Source organism: Plodia interpunctella, chromosome 27 (assembly GCF_027563975.2).
Source record: "Plodia interpunctella isolate USDA-ARS_2022_Savannah chromosome 27, ilPloInte3.2, whole genome shotgun sequence".
NCBI lineage: Eukaryota > Metazoa > Arthropoda > Insecta > Lepidoptera > Pyralidae > Plodia > Plodia interpunctella.
This window is the reverse complement of record NC_071320.1, coordinates 484,103-512,065: the sequence shown is the minus strand read 5'-3', so window position 1 is coordinate 512,065 and position 27,963 is coordinate 484,103. Positions and strand designations below refer to the sequence as shown.

The following is a 27,963-nucleotide window of genomic DNA, read 5'->3' as shown; positions in this document are numbered from 1 at the left end:
AGGTGACAGCCGCGACCAATTTTTGCGTAGGTAGGTGGATAGGTACGCCACTATTTTTGTGTTCCATTGGATTGTTTGTGAATTTGTGATTTGTGAAGCGTGGAAAAAGTGTTTTTGATATTTTCGTTTGGAATTTAGTGAATACAGTTCTGTTTTAAGACTAGTGTGTTATTATAGCATCGTTGGAAGAATGTAGCTTGCACAGTGAATTGTACAGCATGCTTAAACAATAAATTATTGCACCCATAAATGATTTCTTATAAAAATGTTCAATTTGTTCGTATAATAATGTACTATTTATCAAAATACACTTGAAATGGACTTTTGAAGACAACATTACTTTATTACTACATAGATAAGGTTAGTATTCCACAATGTTATGATGTTATGATCAATAATTAGCAAATTCCGATAGATTAATTATTATTAGTAAATGTTAGTCATTAGGTTTTTTAGTCTCCAGTTAATGAAAACAGATCAAAATATAAATAAATAAATATATTTGGAGAAATCACACAGTTTGAGCTAGCCCCAAAGTAAGTTCGAGACTTGTGTTATGGGATACTAACTCAACGATACTATATTTTATAACATATACATATATAGATAAACATCCAAGACCCGGGTCAATCTGAAAAAGATCATTTTCCATCATGACCCGACCGGGGATCGAACCCGGAACCTCTGGGTTCAGGGGGTCAAAGCTACAAATGTGATGTGAACACATGAACATGAGAGAGAGAGAGAGAGAGATCAGCAAGTGGTTCAGAAGGCTCATTCCTCTTAGATGAGGGTTGTGATCACATATAACTTCCTTGTTAAGATTCCTTGGCCTTCTCCTTGTTAACATTCCTTGTATGCAACAAATACCTTTGCTTGCATTATTTAGGTATTTATTGCATATTAGGTTATGATATTAGTTTATTTTTGTCCATTAGTTTACTGCTTCAGTTTTTGCTTATCGGGTAGGGCTGTGTATGTATGTAAATGTAATGCATTGTTTTCGTTTTTCTTTTACTGTACAGTTCAAATAAATAGTTTGTATAGAAATCTTGTTTATTTCTAATTAATAATCGTTTAACAACTAGGCATGCCAATGAAAAGAAGCTCTGTTTACCAGTTCTGGGGTACCACTCAGTTACAGCTTTACTCCACATTCCATCATTCCTGCAATCTTGTACATGGTTCCTTTTGTAAGAGTCCATGTCTCGGCACCATAGGTGATAGTTTTTTCTACTATAATTTGTCTATTGGACATTAAATTCGCTCATACTCGAGTGGAACTGACAGTGATAAAGTTAATATTTTTGTAAAAAGATGTTATTGCATTTGTTTTTTGTTTCAGATTAAAATCAACATAATGGCGAATGTTAATAAGAACAAATTTGTCTTGCCGCAGTCTGAGCACGCAACATTTGCTAGAGAGTATATGAAAAGGAAAGTTTTGTGGAATCGAAATGCTAGTTTTGTTGTGAGTACCATCAGTTGTTCTTCTTTTTCTTTCTATCTTTAAAGACCTATTGTTGGGCAAACTTATATTCCTCAACAGTTGTTGCCATCCCTTATTTAGACCGACAGTTTGTCAGACCATTTCAAATATCTATAATGAGGGGTGAAAGTTTGTATGAAAATCATGTTGAAAAAACGACCAAAGACGACTTAATTGTCTATCACACATTTACATTAATCACAAAACAATATAATTTTGCTGTCTGAAGTGACTATTTTAGTCTGAAATTGCGGGTATCAAGCCATTGCTTAATAAATTATAATGACTTCGTTGGCCACAGGATAAGACGGAAGCTCTGGTGTCACTGGCCGCGGCGCTCGGGGTGTGCGTCAACCCGCGGGTTCTGTACACCTACTGCATCAAATTCAGGAAGAGCCACGAGAAAAAGGCAAGGTTTATTTCTAATAAAAATCCTTACTAATATTATAAATGCGAAAGTCTGTCTGTCCGGGTTCCGAAAGTCTACCTCCAAAAGACTATAATTGGGGGTGAAATTATTTTGAACAAAGGCGATGAACTCGACTCATCTGAGAAGACTAACGATACCTACCGCCATCTAGTGGCAGGTAGTCGCATACACACTAGTGAACTAAACTGTCCACCATTGTGCAGATTTCCTCACGATGTTTTCCTTCACCGGAAACAAGTGGTGGTCTATGAAAACTACATACCTATATAAATCAGATTGGTAGACAAACTCATATGGCACGAGTAGGATACGAACCTGAGACCTATCGATCCACAGGCGTCTTAACCATTACACCACCACCGCTTCATGACATGATAATATATATTATGTATGTTATATTCCAGGTGCGATCATACCTGATACAGGCAATTGAGAAGAATTTTCCTCCAGAATTAGCACTGAAGCGGCCCGGTGTGATCGGCTGGGTCAGGGAGGTAGACGCTGAGCTGCAAGTACTTCCTAAAGTTATACAAGTATGTCTCTCTCACTCTTACATCTAGTTCCATGTAGAAACAGTAATTATAATATGAAAAATATCTGTTGTATCCGCTAATATCTGGAACTAGTGGGCTGATTTTGATGAAACTTTTATATAATAATTGCTTCGCCCCGGGGCTTCGCTTCTTGTATAAATCTTTCATTCCATACCCTATGTGTTATTCCAGGTTATATTCTACCCATGTACCAAATTTCATAACTATCTGTCCAGTAAATTTTGCGTGAAAAGACTAACAAACATACATACATCTTCATTTTTTCAGTAACTTTCGCATTTATAATATTAGTATTATCAAACCTGGACAACAAATAGAGGGTATAATTTCTTTTTCTTTTTAATACTGGAACCCTTGCGTGCCTGTCTGATTCGCTATTGATAATTTTTTGTAATCTTAATGTTTTAATTAATGTATGTGTGTTTAAAATTAAAAATTACAAGAAATAAATATTAATTTACAATTGGCTACATTCCAACTAATCAAATCAAATACTTTTCTTAATATGTCAAAAACAAAACATATAGGCGTGTGTGACAGTAATATGCTATGACGTTACGATTTTTGGAGGCAAAATGGATTCCTTATATACTTTATTAAAAATAAAAAAATTCTAAATTACGCAATTAACAAACTAATCAATTAAAGTGTCATTTAATTATGTGTATACCTTAATTAAATACCTTTATGAATTAATTCTTTTACCCTGTCAAGTAGCCGATTATAACTTATATATTTTTGTAATAAAAATGTGTCTATCTCCTTCTAGCAATGCCGTCTGACGGGCGAGTTGGCCTTAGAAGAAAAAAGCCAGATAGTTTGGACGATATTCGTATACAAATTGATAGAGCACTGCCATAAGGTGAAGCGGTTACCGGACCCAGAGGATATACAGGCGGTGGTCACAGAGTTGAGGCTAAACAACAGCGTTGAGGTCTTCCAGAAGCTATGGTGAGTTAAACTCGTGTATTCATTAGCCTTTCCCCGTGGATTCGCCTGCGCGCGATTCCCTCCCAAAATATTAATGTTTCGTACAAACTTGCACCCCCTATTTCATCCCTTTACAGTAGTTTTTTTTTGTTAAATAAACTTTATTTTTGTTTTCTTTTAAAGAAATTAATTTTAATGGAACGAATTGAACATAATATTATTTATTTTCAGGACGCAGCAAAAAAGGATAAGCCTTTACAAATACAGGTGTCTTTCGCACACTGGAGACAAATTTTTAGAGTCTTTCGCAATGACGCAGCTGGAGTGGAGGATCGTAGACCTAATGGCGCTCTATGTAGCAGGCTTCTCGCTAATCTATGACGTAAGTATTAGGCATAGAGCGCACGGACGTTTTTTAACGCGTGTTAAAATAATGTTTTTTTAGGTTATTAAAAAAAGGGCCTTTATTTACTCAATATTTATGAAACACAAACTCTCCTGGGCGTAGTTCTGTCGTGCCACACACAAACCGCTCCGATGGTGCGCAATACTGCGGACAGATGGCACCATAGTCGAATCTAGCTCGAACTTACAGGCCTAGAACGCGCAATTGAAGTTTTCAAGACTCAATAATGGACCAGGACCGGCTCCCGGCGAAGGGACTTGTGTCCATTGTTGATAAAGAAAACTCATTCCACATGACGGCAGAGTTAAATATTCTAGTCATTTTAGGGGTCAGTGAAAGAGATTGATTTCGTTATATCGGAGAAGAGACAGAACAAGGGAAATTGGGTACCGGAAGTGTTACAAACGGCCATAAATAAAGTTTTATCCAACGAATTGACAACAAAACAGGCGTCTAATATCTACAATATACCGAAGAGCACGCTGACAACTAAAATCGGTATATTGAAACGCGGCGAGGATATTCACAAGGTTGGTCAGAATGTAGATTGGGCCCATTTGTACTTTACTTTTCTTTTGTACCGTTCTTTTCACTCTTTCGCTCTTAGAAGTATGTGACAAAATATCTATATGCATACGTGGTAAGATTGATATTTATGTAAAGTTTCAAGTTAATATAAACACTTCCAACAAGTTTGTCTGTTAGACAAATTATAAAACCCCCAGCTTTCAATATTCATTTCGCTACAACTTTTGAACGGCTGAACCGATTATGATCAAACATATATAATCTAAGAACCACCACATAAAAATTAAAATAAAAAAACCCCTTCCCAATAGGTTCACCCGTTGATGAGCTACAGTGCCACGTACACAAACATATTATAATCAGCACTCGGATCACAATCATAACCTGTTTTGATATACCTTTTGACTATTGTACATTATGTACTTTTATATATTATTAGAAAAAAAAAAACATTGTAAGAAACAATAATGGTAAGCCGATCTGGCATGATAGGGACCAACACTGTTCAAATGAGTTTCTTTCGGCATTTCTTCTCAGCAGTGGTCGTTCCGAAATGACAGTAGTTTGTAGCTTGTGAGAAATAACTACAAATATAAAAATTGACGAGCAAAAGTGCCTGTGAAGGTCTAATTTCTAAATAAATCATTTGAATTTGAACAAACAGACAGACTTAGCGGTCAAACTTATAACACCCATCTTTTTGCAAAGTTTTCGCCACTCGCATCCACTGTTACGAATACTGAAGCCCTACTAGCGCCTTTTTAGAAGTGTTAAAATTAACTTTAAACTTCGCATAAATTGTCTACTCAATTACCGTATGTATATAATATTTGTATGTTTCAACTAAAATTGGTCGAAATTTTTTATGATATAGAATGAACTCTTAAAAATAAGCGGCTTAGCTCTGCAATGCTTTGAGAACAATTTTGAGCTGTACGAACACAAAGTTGATATTTGTCTGTTATGATTTAGTAAATCGATGCGGTAGTTATTTGAAAATACCTTTTTGCATACAGTGTTAGCTTGTATTGGTGTATTAATGTGAAGTGTCCACTCGCACGTGAAAGTGGGCGAGATTTAATCTAGTCACTATATTATTGGTATCTTATGTACTTAATTGGTGTATTCGTGCGTGTGGTGTCAACTCGGCCGTGGATATGGGCGAGATGTTTATGTGTTATGAATTAATATCTATACCTAGTTGTTGTATTCTTGTGTAGTGTCAATTCGCCCTCATAAAAGGGGGCGAGATGCAGACAATGTTATGTTTTTGTATTGATATAGTTATTAGTTCTTTCTCCAGGTCTTTGCATGTTCTCTTGTTGCTCCAGGCTTTGTATTGTGGTTGAATTTTTTATATTTTATTTTTTAAATGTTCGCTTCATTTAGTGTATGCTGTTGATGATAAAAAAAATGTTTTGTAAATGTAAACTGACCTAAATGTCTCAGCGAATTCAATTTTATCTCTGAACCATATTTTCCTATCAAAATCTGCGGAAAATACAGAATAATACTATTTGTTCTTTATTGTGTCTTATTTCTTACTCCGACGCTGGGCATCGCGGTATTACAACCGCGAATGCAACACGGAACATGCGATTGAGGAAGAGATATACAATATAAGATCAAAAAAGTTTTATTTTAAGAATTGTATGGTAGTATTGTATTGACAATTTTTATTTATTAGTTAAACTTTTCATCACGCGTCAGAATGGTCTCCAGTTATAACTTAAGGCCTCATCTTGCCGCACACTGGCGCCACCATTGCATTTTATTAATTTATTTTATTTCTTAGCAAAAAATAAATATAAATAAATAAATATATTACGACAAATCACACAGATTGAACTAGCCCCAAAGTAAGTTCTAGACTTGGGTTATGATGGGATACTAACTCAACGATACTATATTTTATAACAAATACATATGTAGATTACCATCCAAGACCCGGGCCAATCAGAAAAAGATCATTTTCCATCATGACCCGACCGGGGCTCGAACCCGGGACCTCTCAGTTCAGTGGCAAGCACTTTACCACTGCGCCACCGAGGTCGTTAAAATGTAGAAAGTATTATATTCTTCCATTACACAATATAGTTTAACGTGTCTGTGTATCTGTATGTCTGTCCGTTACATCGTAGCAGCCAAACAGCTGAAGCGATTTTAGTCCATTTTTTTTTTATTTGAAAGAGAATTTAATCGAGAATGTTCGATGTTAGTAAAATTTTTGACTTAGTTATAATATTAATATGCGTTACACGAACACAATAAATTTTTACGAAATTGTGAATATTTCAAAAACGACTTCACTAATATTGATGACTCACGAACTTAAAAACTCTATTGACAGATCCTACATACCTTTAAATTTCATCAAAATCAGACCAACGGTTCGAAAGTTACCGCATGGCAAACATACATACGAAAAAATGTGTTTTTGCACCAAGTTGATTAGTAGACTTCGCTTCGATTCGGTCAACCGTACCATATTTCATAATACAACTTTTAGTTTGTGCTGATAAACAAAATAAATCGTTGGGGGCGTTAATGTGCAGAAATTGGGCCTTCACAGGCACTTTTTAACGTCATATTCTAAATTAAATTTTTATTTACTGCGCCAACGCCTCTCTCCATTATCGTTTCCTCCCACCCCAAGGTTGATTTTTATTTTATTTATGTATTGTTCTTTTCTTTTTTGTTAATTTCGCTTTTGGTGCAATAAAGAGTATTGTATTGTACATTACTAAAGCTACAAACTACTAGCATTTCGGAACGACCGCTGCTGAGAAGAAATGCAGAAAGAAACTCATTATTCCCGCCTTTTTTCCAGGGTACCTTCAGGTCAAACGTGCAGGTGAAGCAGCTAGTCAAGCTGTGTTACCTGGTGAAGGTCTACGGGGTCGAGGAGACGGGCACAGACGAACAGATGAGACAGAAGTGGGCCATGGTGGTTCGGACTTACTCTAGGTGAGTTTACGTGATAACTAATGTAATCAAAAAACATTATTTTAACTTATTTTTTAACTTTTATACACTCGCACTACCAACATTATGGGATTGGTTTTTTTTTGTGAATATTTAACTTGCAATTTAATTTTATTTATTTAGTTTTATTTTTGTGGTGAAAATGTAAATTCAAATATATTTTAACATGAAACATTATCGGCGACTTTTCTAAGCTCTTCTTGTATAAATCTTTCATTCCATACCCTATGTGTTATTCCAGGTTATATTCTACCCGTGTAGCAAATTTCATAAAAATCGGTCCAGTAGATGTTGCGTGAAAGAGTAACAAACAAACAAACATACATACACACATTCTCAGAAACATTCGCATTTATAATATCAGTATGATAGTATGATTTTTATCAGAACTCGATCAGAATCGCAACTTGTTTTTGTGTGCTTTGTTATCCTGAAAACAAATTATATAAAAAACAACAATGGTAAGTCCTTATCAACAAGGGAAAGGGTTATAAACATAAATTTAAAAATATATATTTAACCAAGATACCTACACCCATCACCATGAAACTCCACCACACCTAAACATGACAGCAAATTCAAATTCAAAACTCTTTATCCAATTTAGGATGATATACATCACATATTGCCGTCAAAAAATTACTTAAACTAAGTCTACTGCCGGCTTCCAAAGCGCAGGTGAAGAAGAAGCGGCGCAACAAACTTCACCGCGGCCTTTTCTCCAAGGACGTCAATTAACAGATATAGGTCGTATATTAAGAATTAGGAGGACGAATTTACATCATTATTAAAAATGACAAAATATGAATGAATAAATAAAATAAAAGTTGTTATTGTTGAAAATTGTCACACACAAAAAAATATATATAAATAGCAGAAACTGAAGTATTCTTTCCATAGATGTGGAGCTATCAACTTCACTGTATAATCTCAATGCCATGGCATTAAGTCCACATATTTTTATTTTATTTTCTATACAGAAAAGATGATACATCCCCGTCCGGTATTGTCCTGCAAATGCGTTGGCACGAGCTCAAACAGCTGACGCGTAAAAATATTCTGGATCGATTAAAGGACAGAACGCACAAAGTGCACCCGTTAATGGTCGAGATTGCCACAAAATACCCGCACATACTTAAGGATTCTGACACATGGGCGCAAAAGGTGACGTCGGGCAAAGTTTACGATGTGTTGGTAAGTTTCTCAAGAGTTCGTCTCAAAAATATCGATATATATATATAAATCTCTTGCGTTATTGAGTGACTGACTGACTGACAGACAACGTACAGCCAAAACTACTGGGCGTAGGAAGCTGAAATTTGGCATGTAGGTTCCCTGGGGAGCAGATTTTTCTGAAAATTATCCCTCAACCCCTTCAAAAGGGGGGTGAAATGGGGTGTATGGAACTTAATAAAAATTTCAAAATAAAAAGTTGAAAATTGGTAAACATACTCTTCATCATTTTTCTTAAAGAATTACCTAGATTTTTACTATGAAATTCACGCGGGTGAAGCCGCGGGCAAAAGACGACAAATCACACAGATTGAGCTAGCCCCAAATTAAGTTCGAGACTTGTGTTATGATGGGATACTAACTCAACGATACTATATTTTATAACAAATACATATATAGATAAACATCCAAGACCCGTGCCATTCAGAAAATGATCATTTGCCATCATGACCCGACCGGGGATCGAACCCGGGACCTCTCGGTTCAGTGGCAAATACTTTACCACTGCGCCACCGAGGTCGTCAAAGCTAGTTACATATATTAGACATTTGGTATGTAGATAATTTATTAGTTGAAGTCAAAACACTGAATTAATGATTTATAATATAATTACACATATTAATTTTACATATAGTTCTAAGCAATATCCTTCATCATATTTAAATTGACGATTTTACATTAAATAAACTAAAAAAAAAAAAACAAGTAAAAATAAAACAAACAGAACGGATAGTGGAGACCAATAAGACGTCACCAATACAATATTGTCTATGGCGTCATACATATCCTTCTGTTACCACTGTAAACTGAATATTTCGTTTCAGAAAGTTTCAATCCAGGGGGACTGTCAGACAGATGGAGAAGAACAAGAAGAAAGTAAGTAAATATTTGAGTGTAAAAGTATTTTTTAGCTATTAGTCTCCCACTGCTGGGCAACTGCCTCCTTTTAAGTCTCAAGTTGCAGCGGCTCTGACAGTTTTTTTTTATGTATTTAAACTATTGCACAAATTAACAATAGGTCGACTTAAAGACATAAGGCATTCTCTGCCAGTGAAACCTTGGGACCGAACAGAAGGTTTAAACATTAAAATATGGATAATGTTAAATACAATGCATGAATTTATTAGCTTTTTTTGAAGAGATACCATTTGGGAACGGCTGCCGACGAGGGAACTCCTCAACGGTTTACAGCACATACTTGATCGACAACAATACAATTTTGTGTAAGAAAATTGTGAAATTCAAAATATCTTCGATAACATTTTGCGAATTCGCATTGAACGCCTCCAATTTACCGAACGGCATAATATTTAAGGATTTACACGAAATTATATGTTTTCGTCGACGTAATTTCAATCGACTGCGCCAATGCAACGAATGAAAGACTGAAGCTGGCTGTAGACTCATTTATAAAGCTGTCAGTGTCGTCATTAACTGTCTTCTGTATTTTTATGATGATGTCATTACATCGTCGTAAAAATACAGAAGCAAGTGGCCAGTCCATGCCAGTAATGTTATAATTTTTCGTATTGTCCATGGCGATGGGTTAGCAGTCAGTAATGTTATAATTTTTTGGCGATGGGTTAGCAAGCTATTCAGACAACTAGCGACTATTACAGAATCTCACCCATTAGTCCGTCATCAACCTAAAAACGGACGGAAGGAATAAATATGTTAAATTGTCTGTATTTTTTCTTATTTACATCTGTATATATCTGTATTTTTATGAGTAACATAATTTTTTTACAGGAGCTAACATCGAACAGGATAAAAACGTAGATGCAGGAAGTGATTTCGATAGTGACGATGACAGACCTTTAGTTATAGCTGAAAATAAACCCACAACGTCAAACATACACACAACATTAACTGAATCTAACATGCTATCATTACACCGGTTTAAAGAACCAATCAAAAGCAATAATGAGGTGATAGCTAATAAAGCTGTTGTGAATCTAAAAAATGAAGAAGTGGCAAAGCTAGGTGATGAATTAAGCACGAATTTGGATTCTACAATGAGTTATTCCGAATCTCAATTAAATGATAATATATCAAATATTTATTTTGATGCACCCCCTGTAACGGAAACACGGGAGGACAACAATAAATATGATATTTTAGATGCAGAGTTAGAAAAATTGGAAGAAAAACTAAATGAACAATTAATTGCTTTGAAAAAAATACATTTACGCACAACAGATACCAACCATGACAATCACGTTCTAAGTACAGATAATAAAGATATAGATTCAAAATTAGAAACATTGGCAATTAAAATATTGGACAATGACAATGTTGTGAAAATGAAACCTGAGTCGTCCAAAGAAAAACATGCCCATCACAGCGCTAAATCTAATGCCAACATTAAAAAATACGGAGCTAAAAAATTACATTCAACCAAACATAGTTCTGGCCATGAAAATCACTCTAAGTTTGCAAATAAAAAATCTAAAACTAATAAAGATGAAATAAATATAGACAGTGAACCTAAATCAGAATTAACGATAGGTAAAGTTTGGCCTGGTGGTGTTATATCGTCAGTTTATACCTGCAATCATCCAAACAGATCCGATTCAGATCACGCATCTACACAAAATTCTAAAAATACCTTCAAAATAACGATTGAAGCTAAAAATGGATTGCTACATGTGAATACCAACATTGCTAATGATCCTATGACTAGCAATTGTCCAGATGTATCTAAAGATGATCCCCTAATTAGCTCAAAGGAAAGTGATATAGATTTGTTGCAAAAAATTGATCCAACTCAAGCTGAAACTGTTCTAATATTTTCTGATTCTGACATTGAAGATGACAAAGTGCTTAAGAAAGATCAAGATGAAAAAAAGACTTATAACCTCAACGATGTTAAAAAATACTTAAACAACCATAGTTTGGATGATATATTGATGAAAATGGATAATATTAATGTCAAAAAAGGGCTGACAGCAGGGAAAACTGATGACAACAGAATTTCTACAAGTTATATTCACTTGTCTGATGATTCGGATGAAGAATTATCGAAAATCCAAAGCAATGACGATATAACAGTCATCATAGACGATGATAATGTGAATTTAAGTATTAACGAACAACACAATAGCTCAAAAGACATTGTTAGTGCTTCAACAAAATCAAATGAAAATAATCTGCTGTTAGTGCCTAATTTAAATATTCATGTACCTGCTACAAAATTAAGAGAATTTAGTAAAGAAATACCTCAAACAAATATAACAACTAAAAATACGCCTGTTACGGTAAAAGTTGAGAATGATGTAGATAATTCCAGTAATACAACTAACAATTACCCAGCGTCAAGAAAAGTGCGTAAAAAAACAACAGATGTTGTGAAAAAGTCTGATGCGTTACCGAACGGTTTGAGTCTATTCAAACTACAAGACAGATCGAGTAAAGAGACTTTAGGTGTTCTAGTTAATATCAAAAACTCGATGAAAACTTCTGAAATCACCGCCCAAATTTCTAAAAAAGTAGATGAATACTTTAATGACACGACACAAAAAGATCAATCAATAATCGATAGTGATAAAAATGAGTATATTAATGATGAATATTACAATATTATTAATAAAAAACGTGAGATGACAAAAGTTAATGATAGTGCGAATGATGATTTGTTGAGAAAGCTTCTGGATAGTAGTGTCACAAACCCATTATCATCACACGATCATTGTCAAGAAAGTAACGATGAAGAAAAGGACAAGGGCGAAAATAATCAAACTTCTATAGGTATGTTCTAATCGTTACACCACGGTGAAAGTTGAGTTTGTACTTCTCTCACGTCAATACGCGGGGCATGGAATTGGGGGGATTTTAGGTTTAGATATTTGAAAGTGTAAAGAGTGTCATAGGCCACTTAGCCGCGGGAAGAGCCGCGGGCGACAGGCCTTATGCGCGGCAATGGTAAGTTTGTTTGTTAGTGTTGTCTTCACGCAGTATCGTCTCCATCAATCGTCTTGAAATTTTGCATTCGTATAGTGAGTACGGGGAAAAACATTAGCTGGCTATAATCAAGGCAAAATGTAATGTTCCTGTGGGATAATGGCGCGGTGGAAGCCGCGGGAAAGAGCTAATACTCCATAATACTTCATTGCTCCTTCCTGAAGGGTTTTGATTTTTCCATAACGTAATATTAATGTTTATTTTTCAGATCCCAAACTAGTAATGGACGCACGTATTTACCTACAAAAACTAGACGAAGTCGATTCTTATAACAAAAATCGTAGAGTGAACTATTCCATCAACACTAAAAGAATAAGCAATATAGGCTATAGGATGCTGAATTACAAAAGGAAAAGTGACGACCCTACTTGTATACAGTATGATATTAAACCCAATGTAGCAGTTACGAAAAAGAAATCGCACCATGTATATCAAAGTATCGCTACTAAACGTCCTAGAAAAAATTCTGATGACAAATTGAGTTCTTATAATCAAAATGTCGCTGCTGCTAATATACCTGTAAAATTGAGAAAAGACCTCTCGGTAGATGAAATTAGTAATCAAGAATATACTAGAAAAAATGTTTCGGGCAAATGTAATATTGTGCAAAGAATAAAATTCGAAACGGATGATGATATAACTACTGATATCGAACAAAATACCTTTGAAAATAATAATAAAGACGCGGAAATAAATAATAAAGATGTGGATGCGACCCAGAATGTTGATATTAGTAATACAAGTATAAATGCACATTTAAATGTACAAATTACCAATGCGCTGCCTGATACAGATATTAACAATTTCAGACTGACAACAGATATTACAAATTCAAATCGTGGTAGTGACGCAATGGAATTAGATGATATCGTAGACAACACATTATTATTAGATTCATCAAACAGTAATATTATAAAAGAAAGTCAACAAAAAGAAACAGATAATATCGACTGTGAACAAAACAAGGAATCACGTGACAATTCAAATAATAAAAAAGATATTAATCTTGATAATAAAGAAATTAATAATTTAGACACGGATACGAATAAACTAATTAAAATTGAGATAGAACCAAAATCGAATGACAATATAAAGACACAAATCTCGATAAAGTTCGAAGAAATTAACACAAATGAACGTGTTAGTGAAAATAAACTAATCGAAAAATATGAGTCGTGTTCAGACAATGATATTGATTTGAAAACTGTAAAAATACATAAAGACGTCGGCACAAACGATGAAGCTTTGGATGATGATTCGAAAACGCCTGTAAACATTGTACAAGATATGATGAGACTGTGCAAACCTGTGAAGATTTCATTGAAAAGAGTTAAAGTAAGTATCACAGCGCTAGATCTGAAGCCAACATTTAAAAAACACGTGTATACAATACAATACAATACAATACAATACAATACAATACAATACAATACAATACAATACAATACAATACAATACAATACAATACAAGCGCTCCGTCACGGCTTCGCTCGGGTAAAAACATAATAAATCATACACGTAAACCTTCCTCAGGAACCACACTATCCATTGGTGAGAACCGTATGAAAACCCGTGCAGTAGTTTTTGAGTTTATCGCGAACAGACAGGTAGACGCGGCAGATAACTTTGTTTTATAATATGTAAGGATTACCCAAAGCTGGTTGCTCGTAAATTTTAAATTATTATTGGATGAACCTTAAATTAGAATCTAATTACAAGCTATTAAAATATTTTAATTAATTCAAAACTATCGTTTTTCAATTGAAACGCGAAATACATCTAAGCTATTATTATGAAGAGTAAGCGTTTGTGAGTTTGTATGTTTGAGGCGGGGAATCTTCGAAACTACCGAAGCGATTTTAAAAATTCTTTCATCATTAGAAAGGTACATTATCCAAGATTGCTATAGTCTATATTTTATCTCAAAATTCCCACGGGAGCGAAGCCCCGGGCAACATCTAGTTAGTTTTATTTATGTTTTCCATTCTTAGTTCGGCTGTTTCAATGTTGGCAACATTTATTTGGTAATATTATTATTGATTTCCTCGTTATCGAAATGAAAAGCGGAGTATATAGTTGACGACAATGCCCAATGGTCATCACGTCGGACACTGGAGGTCCCGAGTTCGATCCCCGGTCAGCTCAACATGGAAAACGATCTTTTACTGATTGATCCGGGTCTTGGATGTTTATCTATATATGTATTTGTTATAAAATATAGTATCGTTGAGTTAGTATCCCATAACACAATTAAATCTGTGTGATTTTTCCATATGTATTTATTTTTATTATTATTATTGTATACAGCGTTACTGGTATCAAACGCAAAACCTCCTAAAGACTACTTGGGTACATCAAAACAAGCAACTTTTATTCTACGACTTTTCGTGATTCGTCTGTTTTTTTTTTTTCATATAAAAAAAATACAATCTGATTTGCGATTCTAAACTCTATGTAATAGCCGAGCAACACGAGACAGTGCAGTAGCGTTATGTAGCGGAATCGAACATAGAGTTAACGCTTTATAGAAACTATATTAAAACAAAAAAAAAAATAGATATTTTTTTTTATTTATTACGTTCAGACAAAAGTCGTAGAACAAAATATGTTAGTCTCTATGTACCTTATGCGCCTTCGGAAGGTTATGCGTTAGACACCAGTAACCATGTATATACCTACCTCGACATTAACCCTCGCCAAAAACGCTTCGATTAACGACTTTGACATTATAATCGTATCATTGTTCCTCCCAGATCCAAACCGACAACATTAAAGTCAGGAAAGTGGAGCTCCCCGACCGCTCCAGCCTGAAGAGGCGCCGCGCTCCGACCGCGCACGTCGCGCCAATCAGCATTACCTTGCCTCTGAAATGCGATACTGAAGGTGATTTCTAATTATTTATTCAGAAATTTGTCCTTCACAGGCACTTTTTTATATTGAATAGTTATTTCTCACGAGCTACAAACTGCTGGTCAAAAATCGATTACAGATACTATTCAAATGCGTCCCATCTTGGCTTCGCTCGGGAAAAGCCTATGTTACTCCTGATCGTTTCGTTTATCTCTATGCAAAATTTCATCAAAATCGGTCCGCTTTTTGAGTTTATTCGTTACGAACAAAGAAATCAAAACACAAAACTTTTCTCTTTCTAATATTAGTATGGATGGTAGGATGATATACATCACTTATTGACGTCAAAAATTAACTTAAAACTAACTCGACTGCCGACTTCCAAAGCGCAGGTGAAGAAGAAGCGGCGCAACAAACTTCACCGCAGCCTTTTCACCAAACACGTCAATTGACAAATTTGGGTTTTAAATAAATACTAGATTTTGATTTTATTTTGTTTGCCTGACGTGACGTCTACCCTGATCGAGAATGTTAATGTTGCCTATCAGCAGTTAAATATCCCTTAGTCGCCTTGTACGACAGCCACGTGAGGATATTTAGTGGCCCTATACTAGGGCGGCAATACACGCCATCCACAATCCAGCATCTATCACAATGCAGCCAGAATTGTCACAAAATATTAATGACGCGATTGTATTTGTATTAATTAATATTATTTTCCAAACAATTGATTTAGCTCCCGACGCGTCGCCTCTCAGTTTCGGAGCAAATCAATCTTGGGGGGCTACCATGGAACACGAGTCACGTAGCACGTCACGTCCACGCGTTCATTCTCTTTCTTACACGACGCGTACACGATATGGAAAAAAGAGAAAGCAAGTTAACGTTAGTACGTGTATGTTAGTTTCGCGGTAGGCCTTCTGATTTGATATTAATTATCTGATAAATTCGATGACCTTATTTTATACATTTTATATGAATTTGTAGCTGAAGAAACGTCAGATGCAGACATCGGCACGTTACTGCACCAATTATCTGTAAGTCTTTATTTATCAAAAATAATTTGGCATGTTTCTTGAAGTGTTTCCATTTTTAATAATAAAAAAAGAAAGTAGTTTTTTTTTTACTTGTATATTGCTTATATTATATACCTATTATCAGGAATAATTCTATCTATTAAAAAAAAAAATGGTTGCCTGTAAAGTCGGTTTTACGGGCGAAGATTTTACGTGACAACGTCTTTTTACGCGCGCGGCAGACCGATCATAGTTGAGTGGGAGAGAGACGCAAGGCATTCGGCGGGCCTCTCTCTCGTTCGGTGACTCATCGTAACGTTACCGGGCGTTACACTTTTTCATAAGTGACTCCCAGCCGCAATCTAATTTAAGACGTTGTCACGTCAAAAAAAAACACGCATCAAAATCCGTTGCGTAGTTTTAAAGATCGAAGCATGCAAAGGGACAGACAGCGGGAAGTTGTATTGTGTGTATAGTGATAGCGATGCGTTTTATTTTTCAAGGTGGAGACCGCATCTGAATGGCAGCGGCTGGAAGGTTCTGTTAAAAATTCCTGTCAAGTCAAGCGAACAAGGTAAACAAATAATTTATGATGCAATCTAGCGGGCCCTGGGCTCCGACGCTCAACGGCCGCGGAAGAGGCCGGGAATCCGCTCAGATGACAGAGAGACAATCCAAGTTAGTGTTGCCGCTCGATAGTCAATTATCGATAGTGTTTCGATAGGCTATCGATACTATTCCTCTTCACTTGTCGAGAGACCTTTTTATATTTATAGTTATTTCTCACAAGCTACAAACTACTGGCATTTCGGAACGACCACTGCTGAGAAGAAATGCCGAAAGAAACTCATTTGAACAGTGTTGGTCGCTATCATGCCAGATCGGCTTACCATTATTGTTTCTTACAATTATTTTTCTAATAATATATAAAAGTACTGTGATCCGAGTGCTGATAAATATATATATATATATATATATATCGATGTGAAACACAATTAACTTACACAAAAATATATGAGAAACGAGATGACCCTCTGGCTGCTGCCCGTTCCCGAGTTGACGCATGGGTGGTTTCATAAATAATAACCACAAAAAATCCTTTCTGATACTATCATCTCTAATTAAACCTGCGCTGGCGGCCACCATTTTGGTTCAACTTATGTGTTGAGGATTGTATGTGTTTGTTTTTAGATTACAAGACAGCTCATGTGCACTGGAGAAGGAAAAAGAAAGGATTCTCACTCGGAGAGTAAACAAAAAGAAGAAGCCAGTCATAGAAGTGAGCATTTAAAAATACTATATTTTACAACATATACATATAGTGGTATAGATCATTTAATATTTTTTTTTTATTTGCGAGTGTAACAGATCACACAAGTGTCTAATTTTATTTCTAATTAATTGGTCTCTTTGCGATTCGCGCTAGTACAGTAGTTCGATTGATTCGAAACGACGGATTCGACCCAGATTTTTTTGATATCATTCTTATTTCCAAATGAGTCAGGTTGTTACATATATTTTAACAACAATTGAATATTTTTTAGGTGAGCAAGGGCAACACGCCGGACGCTGATGATTTACGTTTGCAAAATAAGGAATGGCAACGTCAGAAAACAATGAACAATAGATTTTTCGATTTAACACCTAAATATACCCGTCCTAACACAGATCAGGCACAAGATGGAAGAATTAATAAAGATAAACATGGCAATAGGCGAGAATCAATTTCAAATAAATCTGAAGGTGATAAAATACATCGCAGCGAAACAGATCTAGCTGTTAAAACTTTAATTGACGCTACAAATAATGATAATGCTAGTGCTGAAACACAAGAATCTTATGAAGTCATTACTATAGATAGCATATGGACTAAAGCGGCAAAGAAAAAACTAGCCAATTCGTTATTCTTTCCACAGAAAGATGTCTCGAATAAATTGATGCCATTGTTTACGAAAGTTGAAAAAAAGCAAGATTACTTGATGCCCATAGCTACAGAAGTTGTGAAAAAAGATATACCTATCTTGTCACTTTTAAAAAAACATAGGCTTAATACGGAGGTGAAGAGTGGTCGGCCAAGATCACACATTTTACCAGATAGATGCAATCTTAACCTGTTGTATAATAATGACGAAACGAATACTAATTCTCAAATTATACCATCAACTTCTAGAGATATTATTACGAAAAATCCAAGATCTTTACTTAAATCATTAGATAATCAACCTGTGTTATATTTTTCCGAAGATTCGGGTGATAGTTTGGGATTTGAAACTGCGGTAGAGGAAGACAACTCTAATACTGTTTATGAAACAGCATGCGATGAAAGTGAAACGAACAGTTGTGTCATTGATGTTAAACAAACCCAATCCAGACTAACATCTGTAAAGAAACTTAAAAATAAAACGGATACGCCTTTAGAGACTATTACTTTGACCGACAGTGATTCTGAAACGCGGCCCGATTGTCTAAACAATAAAATTAGCAAATCTGAAACTGAGAATGAAATTATAAATCCTTCAACCAGTCCCAACTCAATAAACCCACCTATCAAAGTGATTGAAAATGCTTTAAGAAAACTAGGGTCCAAGAATGGTCTTGAATTGATGGAATCAGTAAATGCGGGAGTTCGAAAGGATAGTAAAGATCAAGATGTTCCACAAATCAAAAATGTCGTTTCTGTCACTTCAGTGATTGATGTTGATGATTCTAGTGACGAAATTAATAATGATAAAAGGGAGCCACAGGCTGATATTGTCGATAAAGTGGATTCGATTGCACCTAAACTTGTTACTCCGGTTCTTACAGTTACTGGACTGATGCCACAAATAACAAACGTAACTTCTATGGCAATCGAGGAACCCGATGATGTCGATGCTAAAAATGAATATTCACAAGGAAATATCATTACTGAATTAATGCCAAAAATTTGTAATGTAGCTTCTATGGCACCTAGCAAATCTGTTGAAATATCTCCTATAGATGACTCTAAGAGTGACACAAAACCAATAAACTCTGAAGACGAATTTGATTCTGATTGTGATAACCTCTGCATTGATGAAAACCTGAGTTTTAATGAAGATGAAGAAAATAAAGAACTAGAAAAGGAAGATTCCTCGCCAAACAAATCGTCTGTCGAAATAATTTCTCAAAATAAACATACGGCATCGTTTATTCAAAGCAAATTAGAGACTAACAATGTTAAAATTACTGAAAATCTTCCTATAGAGGTTACAACAGAGACAATTGTTATGAATAATATAGCTATAGAAGAATCGTATCCATTATTATCGAATCCTGATATTATATCAAGAGAAATTCTCTCCATTAACACAATTATAACTAGCATTGATCAAAATAATGACGAAGACGCACTTGGTAATAATAGAAATTCCAAGAGTAGTGACAATAAAATAATTAGCAACGAAAATGTAATATCAGATTGTAGTGACAGTTCTAAAATTGATGCGTACGATTTTGCCAACACAGAGTCTAAAACCGATGAGCACATAAATAATACTCCAGATATTGATGAAAACGATAAAATTGCAGCATCTAATTCAGATAGCGAAGAACAGTTAAATATTAATAGCGCCAAATCCAACTTAAGAACGTATCAGGGAAAAAAGGAGGTGAATGTTGATGGGAAAAATGATGCTTCAGGAAACTCTAAGCCTCGTCCATTCCTAAAACTAGTTCCAATACAAAAACTTCTAGACGAAACCAAAGTGGCTGATACAACTGCAGATGAAGAAGAAATAAAAAAACCTGAAAATAAATGGGGGGATGAAAAAACGGAGAATGATGTCAATTCGGATACGCTAGGGGTTAAAATGAGGGGCGAAGCCATCCCCTTTGTTTGTAGCTCTAAAACTGATGACAATACTTTACCGATGATCAGTAATGTGGTGTCGCTATCTTCGGTTAAGGTAAGATTAATATTCTCATTTCCATTGTTATGTTCAGGTATAAGTTAAAAAGCATATGTGGCGTGTATAACAAATCCATTTAAACAATTGGCATGTAGCGTAGCATGTTATTGTCAGATGATGAAATATTTCACCAATTCCCATTTCAAAATGGCGCTAGTGTGCCGTGCTTGAGGTGGGGAAAATATATTTCACACAATTTTTTATTTATTTTGAGCATGAACGCTCATGTCGTGACAAATAAACAAACAAACAAACACCGTTTGTACGCGATAAACTCAAGAAGTATCGGACGGATTTTTGTACGGATTTCACCAAGATTTAGTTCAAATTCAAATTCAACCTTCACAGGGACTTTTTGTCGTCAATATTAATAGTTATTTCTCACAAGCTACAAACTACTGGCATTTCGGACCGACCACTGCTGAGAAGAAATGCCGAAAGAAACTCATTTGAACAGTGTTGGTCCCTATTATGCCAGATGTGATTGTGATCCGAGTACTGATTATAATATATATATATATATATATATATATATATATATATATATATATATATATATATATATATATATATATATATATATATATATATATTATAATATATAATGGATGTGAAACACAATTAACTTACATGAAAATATATGAGATACGAGATGACCAGTTCCCTCTGGCAGTGTAGCTTCTGATCACACTGATCACGGGACACGTGTATAATTTATCGTGATTATACGCGAGAGAATCCGATACAAACCGCTAGTTTATATAGCATGGATTAAATTTTCAGACACCTGTACTAGGCAGCGCGAATTCAGTTGTGCCAGATTTCCTCGAAACCACACATATTATCACACCGTCCAGACCAGGTAATTAATAGCCTTAATCAGATTTTATTTGAGTCCGACATGAATTACGACAGCAGTTTGTATACGAAATCAAAATCAAATAATTTATACGGAAATTAGGCCTTCACAGGCACTTTTTCACGTCATATTCTAAATTAAATTGTATTTACTGGACTTTGGTTGCAATGTTTGGAATCCTTTCTACCATAATGACATAAATTGAATCGAAAAGGTACAACAAAAATTCATCAAATTACTTAAATTATCGCAATAACATAATTCAAATTCAATTCAAATTCAAAATTCTTTATTCAATTTAGAATGATATACATCACTTATTGACGTCAAAAATTACTTAAACTAAGTCTACTGCCGGCTTCCAAAGCGCAGGTGAAGAAGAAGCGGCGCAACAAACTTCACCGCGGCCTTTTCTCCAAGGACGTCAATTAACAAATATAGGTCTTATAAAAAAATATTAAAAATAAATTTAAGTCCTACTTTATCGAACAATTGTGTTAGATTGCAACTACTAGGTACTTGTTTAAAATGGTCTACGTACGTGGTTCCTATATTACTGTTAAGTGATTAATACAAAATATTTTATACTACTGCTGACGTTGATGCTCACTGTGGACAAACCTCTGTGGTTTTTGTCAGTGTTCTTATATTATATACTATATATATTTGTTCTTTATATGTGAAATAAAATAAAAAAAATTAGGAGGACGAATTTACATCATTATTAAAAATGTCAAAATTTGAATGAATAAATAAAATAAAAGTTGAATTTCCAATAAAATTATTGAAAATTGTCACACAAAATATATATATATATATTTATAAATAAAAAGCTAAATGTACAACACGTACGTAATAATATCATAAACCAATTACATATGTTATGAGGATACTGCACCACGCTTGGGCCAGACATTATTGTCGTTCACATAATCATCAGACTTGTAATATGCCTTTTTACAAAGTACTTCTTTTATATCATTTCTAAATTTTTTGTCATAAAATATATCCCACATAATGTTTCACTTTGTCGCTAACTTCAGAACCGACGAATCCAATTTGACATAGATTTTTTACACAAGATAGGTAATAAACTTGTTGACTCATCCACACTTCTATCTAAAGTAAATTTCATACCTAAAGCACGACTACCGCTCCGTCCCGCTGGGAATCTTCACATCTCAGTACCCCCCAGCTTCGAAACAATTACACTCGTAACAACTTTTTCTATTGCTGTTTACTCAGTTACAATAAAAATTTCTCTGATGTTGATATTTTCTCGAACTCATTGCAGCATACAAAAAATTAAGTTCATTTTAATTTACTATCAATACGAAAATAATTGTATCAAAATATTTAAACATTTGTAGTAAAATGTCTTGTTTGTTATTATTATTATTCGTGACTTCTTCAATTCACTTGGTTTGTCTTTTCACTGTATGACTCACTGTATCCTCTGCTACCATCTCGCAGTATATAATAATAAATGTTATTATCATAATACTCGACACTGTTTGGTCTATTTTTCAGAAACTACATATGTGTGTAATTTGTATTTATGACTGTTTGTGTCAAATAAATAAATTTAAAAAAATATATCAAAGCTACAAGCATTTCGGAACGGCCACTGCCGAGAAGAATTGCCGAAAGAAACTCATTCAAACAGTGTCGGTCCTTATTATGCCAGAAGGGCTTACCATTTTGTAAATATAAATTGATGTATAATACTAATTTGATCTCTCGGTTCAGAGGCAAGCACTTTACCACTGCGACACCGAGGTCGTCGCGTGTGTCATGAATAAACAGTTGTCTCAATTTTTTGTCTGATTGGACTTTGGTCGCGCCTTTATTATTCACCTCAATTGAGATACATGATATACATACTTACAGAAGCAAAAATAATGTTTGGTGAGCAATTCTTACGCGACAACCCGCCGCCGCCGCCGCCGCCGCCGCCGCCGCCGCAGCAGCCGCAGCAGCCGCGGCTGCGCGCGCGCGACGTGTCCGCGCGCGCGCCGGCGCGGGTCGCAGACTTCGTCCGGGACAGAGACTGCACCGACATCTCCCTGCTGTGCCTCGACCTGAGCCGCCCGGTCTGGAAGGTGACTCTCATCTGTCATTTACAGTTAGCATAGTGTTGTTTATCTATACGTTGAGTTAGTATCCCATCATAACACAAGTTTAGAACTTACTTTGGAGCTAGCTCGATCTGTGTGATTTGTCCAATTAAAATCTAATCGTTATGTCTAAGTACAAATAGTATATTGTATTGCAAAGTTGGTGACACCCCTGGTGTTGTGTTAGGCAACGGAGACCGGGGGTGCTAGTGCGGGAAACCTCCTCGAGCGCCCGGTCCCTTGAAGGCTTTAACCTCTCTCACTTTATCCGCAAGAATCCGGTGAGAGCGGCGGGCTGACAAGGGATTCGGGTATTAACTCCCTGGTAGTCGGGGTCTTATTGGTTACCGGCGAATATCCTGCTGGTGGGAGCCACTCCTTCCCGTCTGCTTTCAGACGGTGAACAGATGTGGCTCACGTTTAGTGCGGCGGTCTTGGCTTAGGCCAGCGTCGGGCACCTCGTTACCCCATTTCGGGGCCGAGGGTGCTGTGCCACTTTGTGGCCTGTGCCGAGAGGAAGAAAACCTCACCAAAAATAACCCCAATCCTAAGGTTCGGGCGTGCCGATAGGATGAATGGCGGAGGAGGAACTCCGTCCCTAGCGCTCACCATGTAGTGATCAGGGACCTCACCCTTGTAATAAAGGAAACTAATGAAATGGCGAGTAGTAATAACAATCTACCCCAGGAGGGTACCGGCTTAGCCGGAGAATCCCTCCCCACGCCTTCAGGTGTGGGCTGCCCCACCGTATCTGGGGGGGGCACTAACCGCCTGAGGAACGCAAGTTCCTCCAATTTGACGTCGCAGCCAGAGGCTGGCTCACTATCCGACGCATCGTCGTGGGTGAGCGTGGAGAGCGTCGTGGCGGCGTCCGACGTGGAGATGTCGGAGCCGAGGCGTCGGAAAAGGTGCCGCAATCCGGTGGAGCCGAGGGCTGATGGGTCGGATGGCGAGTCTGCGCCGAAGATCCGCCCACCAACAGCATCGGCAAAGAAAGGGGGGCCGACCTAAATCGGCACTGACGGCCGAAGCCAGGCGTGAGCTGGCGGTGGCACGTCGTGATGAGGCTGAACGGGTGGTGACCCGAATGGCTGAAATCGCCCTTGCGAAAAGGGCGACAGGGCTCAGCAGCTCTACGGTGGAGGGCCAAGTCGGAGGTGCCCTTAAAGAACTGGCCGACGCCAATATTGGCGTCATCAGGAAGGTCGCGGCCAGTTCGAATAATCTGAAGGGCACCTTCGTGAAGGGCCTTAAGGACGCAGCTGCGTCTCTCGAGGAGGTGGTGGCTGTTCCCATCAGGCGCACTGCCAGCGAGGAGGCTGAAAGGCTACAGGCGGAGAATAAACGCCTGGAACCTAAACTGGATGCGCTGCAGAAGGAGATGGTGGAGATGCGTGCTGCAATACAGCGGTCCACGCAGCCTACGGTGTCGCCAGCGCGCACTTCCTTGGCGGACGTCCCTGCTGGGGACATAGAGTCGCTGAAGCGGCTCATATTGGAGACGGCTGGCCCCTTCGTAAACGCCCGTCTGGACGGCATTGAAGACCGTCTCCTGCCGAAACTACAATGACGCCCCCCGCTGGCGACGCTCACCCCCAAGCCCGTAAAAGGTAAGGGGAAGGGGAAGAAAAGTGGGGGGAAGACCTCGGAGTCTAATCCCCCTGGGGCTTCCTCGAACTCCTTCGCCCTGTTGGAGCTGGACCCGTTGCCATCGACGGCGAAGGCCCCGCCCCCACCTTCTCGAGCAAAGCCAGTGAAAACAGGCGACTTCCGGCACCCGTCCGGGAGATCAGTCTAGATGGCGGCGCGGCCTGCTCTGCAGAAGCCTCAGGCTAAGTTGCTTCCTCCGCGCTCGGCTGCCATCCTTCTCAAGATGCAGCCGGATGCCGAAAAAGGGGGCGCCACGTATGGCCAAATTTTGGAGCATTGAGCGGAGGCGAAGCGCGCTTGGTCCTGCTACAGAAGGAGGGACGACCGGCGGATTCCCCGTCTGGCTTTCGTCCTATCGTCGTGCTCGACGAGGCAGGCAAATTGCTGGAAAAAGTCACTGCTGACCGCCTCGTCGAGCACCTGGAGAGAGTAGGTCCTGACCTCGCGGATTACCAGTACGGGTTCCGCCGGAAGAAGTCAACCGTCCACGCCGTTCTGAGGGTGAAGTCCATGGCGCACGATGCGGTCTCCCAGGGTGAGGTGGTCGTGGTGGTGTCTCTAGATATCGCCAATGCCTTCAACTTCGACGAGGGTCTTTCCACACGTTAAAAAAAAAGGCATTAACAAAGAATTTAGAATGATGTATTTGCGCAGGTGTACAACGAGTACCTGATAGTGACCAACCTGAAGGTGCCGCTGTCGGAGCCTTCGTATTGGTCGCAGGGAGGCCGTCGCGAGTGCTGCAGGCTCCTCATGGACGCCTCTTCTGAAGGTCAGTAGGGCTTCACACGCCAATGTATACGTACATTTTAAATTGAATATAACCCTCAACCCCTTCAAAAGGAGTTTCAAAGATTGTATGGGACTTAATACAATTTAATGTCGATTACCAAAGACCACCAGGAGTGGAGAAGACTCCAAACTTGTTTTTTTATTCTTTACAGTTTTTTCTTAAAAATAAACGTCTTGGCGCAAAATGTCCTTTTATTAAAATGTTTAAACAAATGATACGAAATAATAATTCAAATACATTTGTGTGCAGGTTCGACAGTGGTGGGCGCGCTGTCAGTTCCGGACGAGGTGTTTCTGGACAACCACTGGTACCGGAAGCTCAGCACGGACCCCATGATCTATGCTAAGGTGAGTTTTGTGACCTTGAATCAGTTTAAAAAAAAATCTTCATTCAGCTTGGATGATATACATCACATATTAGCTGCGCCCCGGGGCTTCGCTCCCGTGGTAATTTCGGTGTAAAAAGTACCCTATGTGTTATTCCAGGTTATATTCGACCTGTGTACCAAATTACATAATAAACCGTCCAGTAGATTGTGCGTGAAAGAGTGACAAACATATACATTCTCAATTACTTTCGCATTTATAATGTCAGTTGGATTAACGTTGAAAATTAACTTAAAACTAAGTCTACTGCCGGCTTCCAAGGCGCAGGTGAAGAAGAAGCGGCGCAACAAACTTCACCGCAGTCTTTTCTCCAAAGACGTCGATTGACAAATATAGCTCTTAAAAATTATGCCAGATAACATTCCGAAAGTGCGGATTTTCATGCGGTTTTCACCAATAGATAGTGTGATTCCTGATTATACACCTACAACTTGTGTATAATTTATTGTGTTTTACACGAGCGAAGCCGGGTCGGGATGCTAGTTTATATAACATTTAATATGTAAATGTGTTTTGTTTAGCCGAATAAAGTTTTTTCTTTCTTTCTATTTGTACATGAATTTAAACCCACATGCAGGTCTGGTTCGTAGTGTCCAACCCCAAAACTTTTCAAGAAATGATAAATTTGGACATGCCAATGAGTCTGTACTCCATCTTGACCGGCGCGTCGATACCGCTGACCATTCTGAAAAGCTCAACTACGATTGTCAAGAAACCTGTTCACATCTCAGCTGGTGACAAGTCTGAGGGCACAAACAACGAAGTTATTACTTTAGATAGTGATGATGAATAATGGAAATTAAGAGGACAAAGACTATAAATCTATTGTTTTAAAAAGGCTCAGGTTTTAATAATAAGTACGCCTTTTACATGTGTTTGTAATAAATATGTGACAAAGAAGGTAATGAATATGAATGAATATTTGTTGACACTATTCGGCACTAATGTTACCCCCTACACATAAACTTCAAATACAATATGTTTTAATATTATTTGTGTAAATATAAATGTATATCACATTAAAGTTTGGGTTCGAAAATCAGTTTTCTATTTGTATATCAAATCACTACATAGTATCAACGGATTTTGATGAAGTTTTCGTTGTTATTTAGAAAAATTGTTCTCGAAGAATTGTGTATACAAAACTACCTGTTACACGGCGTGAAGCCGAGCCGAGTCGTAAGTGAATACAAATGTATTATATACTTCACGCTGTAAACGCTCATTGTTCATACAAATTGATTTTCAAAATATTCAACAAACGAACAAATATGCGAAATGTTACTAACACATGTATTTCTTGGGTTATCAGTATTCATTTACTTTTGGATACTGAAACTGATGATGTGTAAAAATAATTTTACTGTTAAGTCTACGTAACTTATTTTAGGGCGAGTCAAGTTTCCACAAATAGTATATACATCTTAACATTATTATGTACCTAACATTAAAAAGGATACATATTGTGTACCGTTGTATTTAGCTAAATAAATAAATTATAAAACAAAGTCCTTTGCCATGTCTGTCTGTCTGTCTGTTCGCGATAAACTCAGAAACGACGGCACGGATTTTCATGCGGTTATCATCAAACAATTGTGTGGTTTCTGAGGAAGGTTTAGCTGTATGTTGTTACTCGAGCGAAGCCGGGACGGGCTGCTAGTAAGTAAACCAAATGTGAAAAATTAAATGTTAAAGTCTAATTTTGTTACATGTCATAAACAATTACGCTTGTTTTGTATTATTTTTATTATGTTTTACGTTTTCTGTACTATGGAAAATATTGTTACCAAAGTCATCTGTCATTGGTATTATGCACTGATATAAGTTTTATTACTATTATACTTCGAT

At 37.1% G+C, this 27,963-nt stretch overlaps 1 protein-coding gene across 2 annotated transcripts; it reads left to right on the top strand.

The window, feature by feature from the left end:
• LOC128681442 (uncharacterized) lies at window positions 1-27,057 on the top strand. 2 transcript variants are annotated; one of them, XM_053765325.2, is made up of 22 exons: window positions 1-360; window positions 1,346-1,471; window positions 1,791-1,898; window positions 2,324-2,452; window positions 3,243-3,424; window positions 3,635-3,785; window positions 4,136-4,339; window positions 7,168-7,304; window positions 8,303-8,516; window positions 9,380-9,431; window positions 10,305-12,302; window positions 12,724-13,850; window positions 15,269-15,398; window positions 16,353-16,402; window positions 16,885-16,955; window positions 17,573-17,660; window positions 17,926-20,307; window positions 21,094-21,172; window positions 23,060-23,271; window positions 25,591-25,708; window positions 25,979-26,076; window positions 26,693-27,057. In XM_053765325.2, the coding sequence occupies exons 2-22, from the start codon at window positions 1,361-1,363 to the stop codon at window positions 26,906-26,908; spliced, it is 7,857 nt and encodes a 2,618-aa protein (XP_053621300.1). In that variant the 5' UTR covers window positions 1-360; window positions 1,346-1,360; the 3' UTR covers window positions 26,909-27,057. The 2 variants fall into 2 exon arrangements, with proteins under 2 accessions (XP_053621300.1, XP_053621301.1); XM_053765326.2 differs by lacking the exon at window positions 4,136-4,339 and having other exon boundaries at window positions 25-360.
• The last annotated feature ends 906 nt before the right edge of the window (window positions 27,058-27,963 follow it).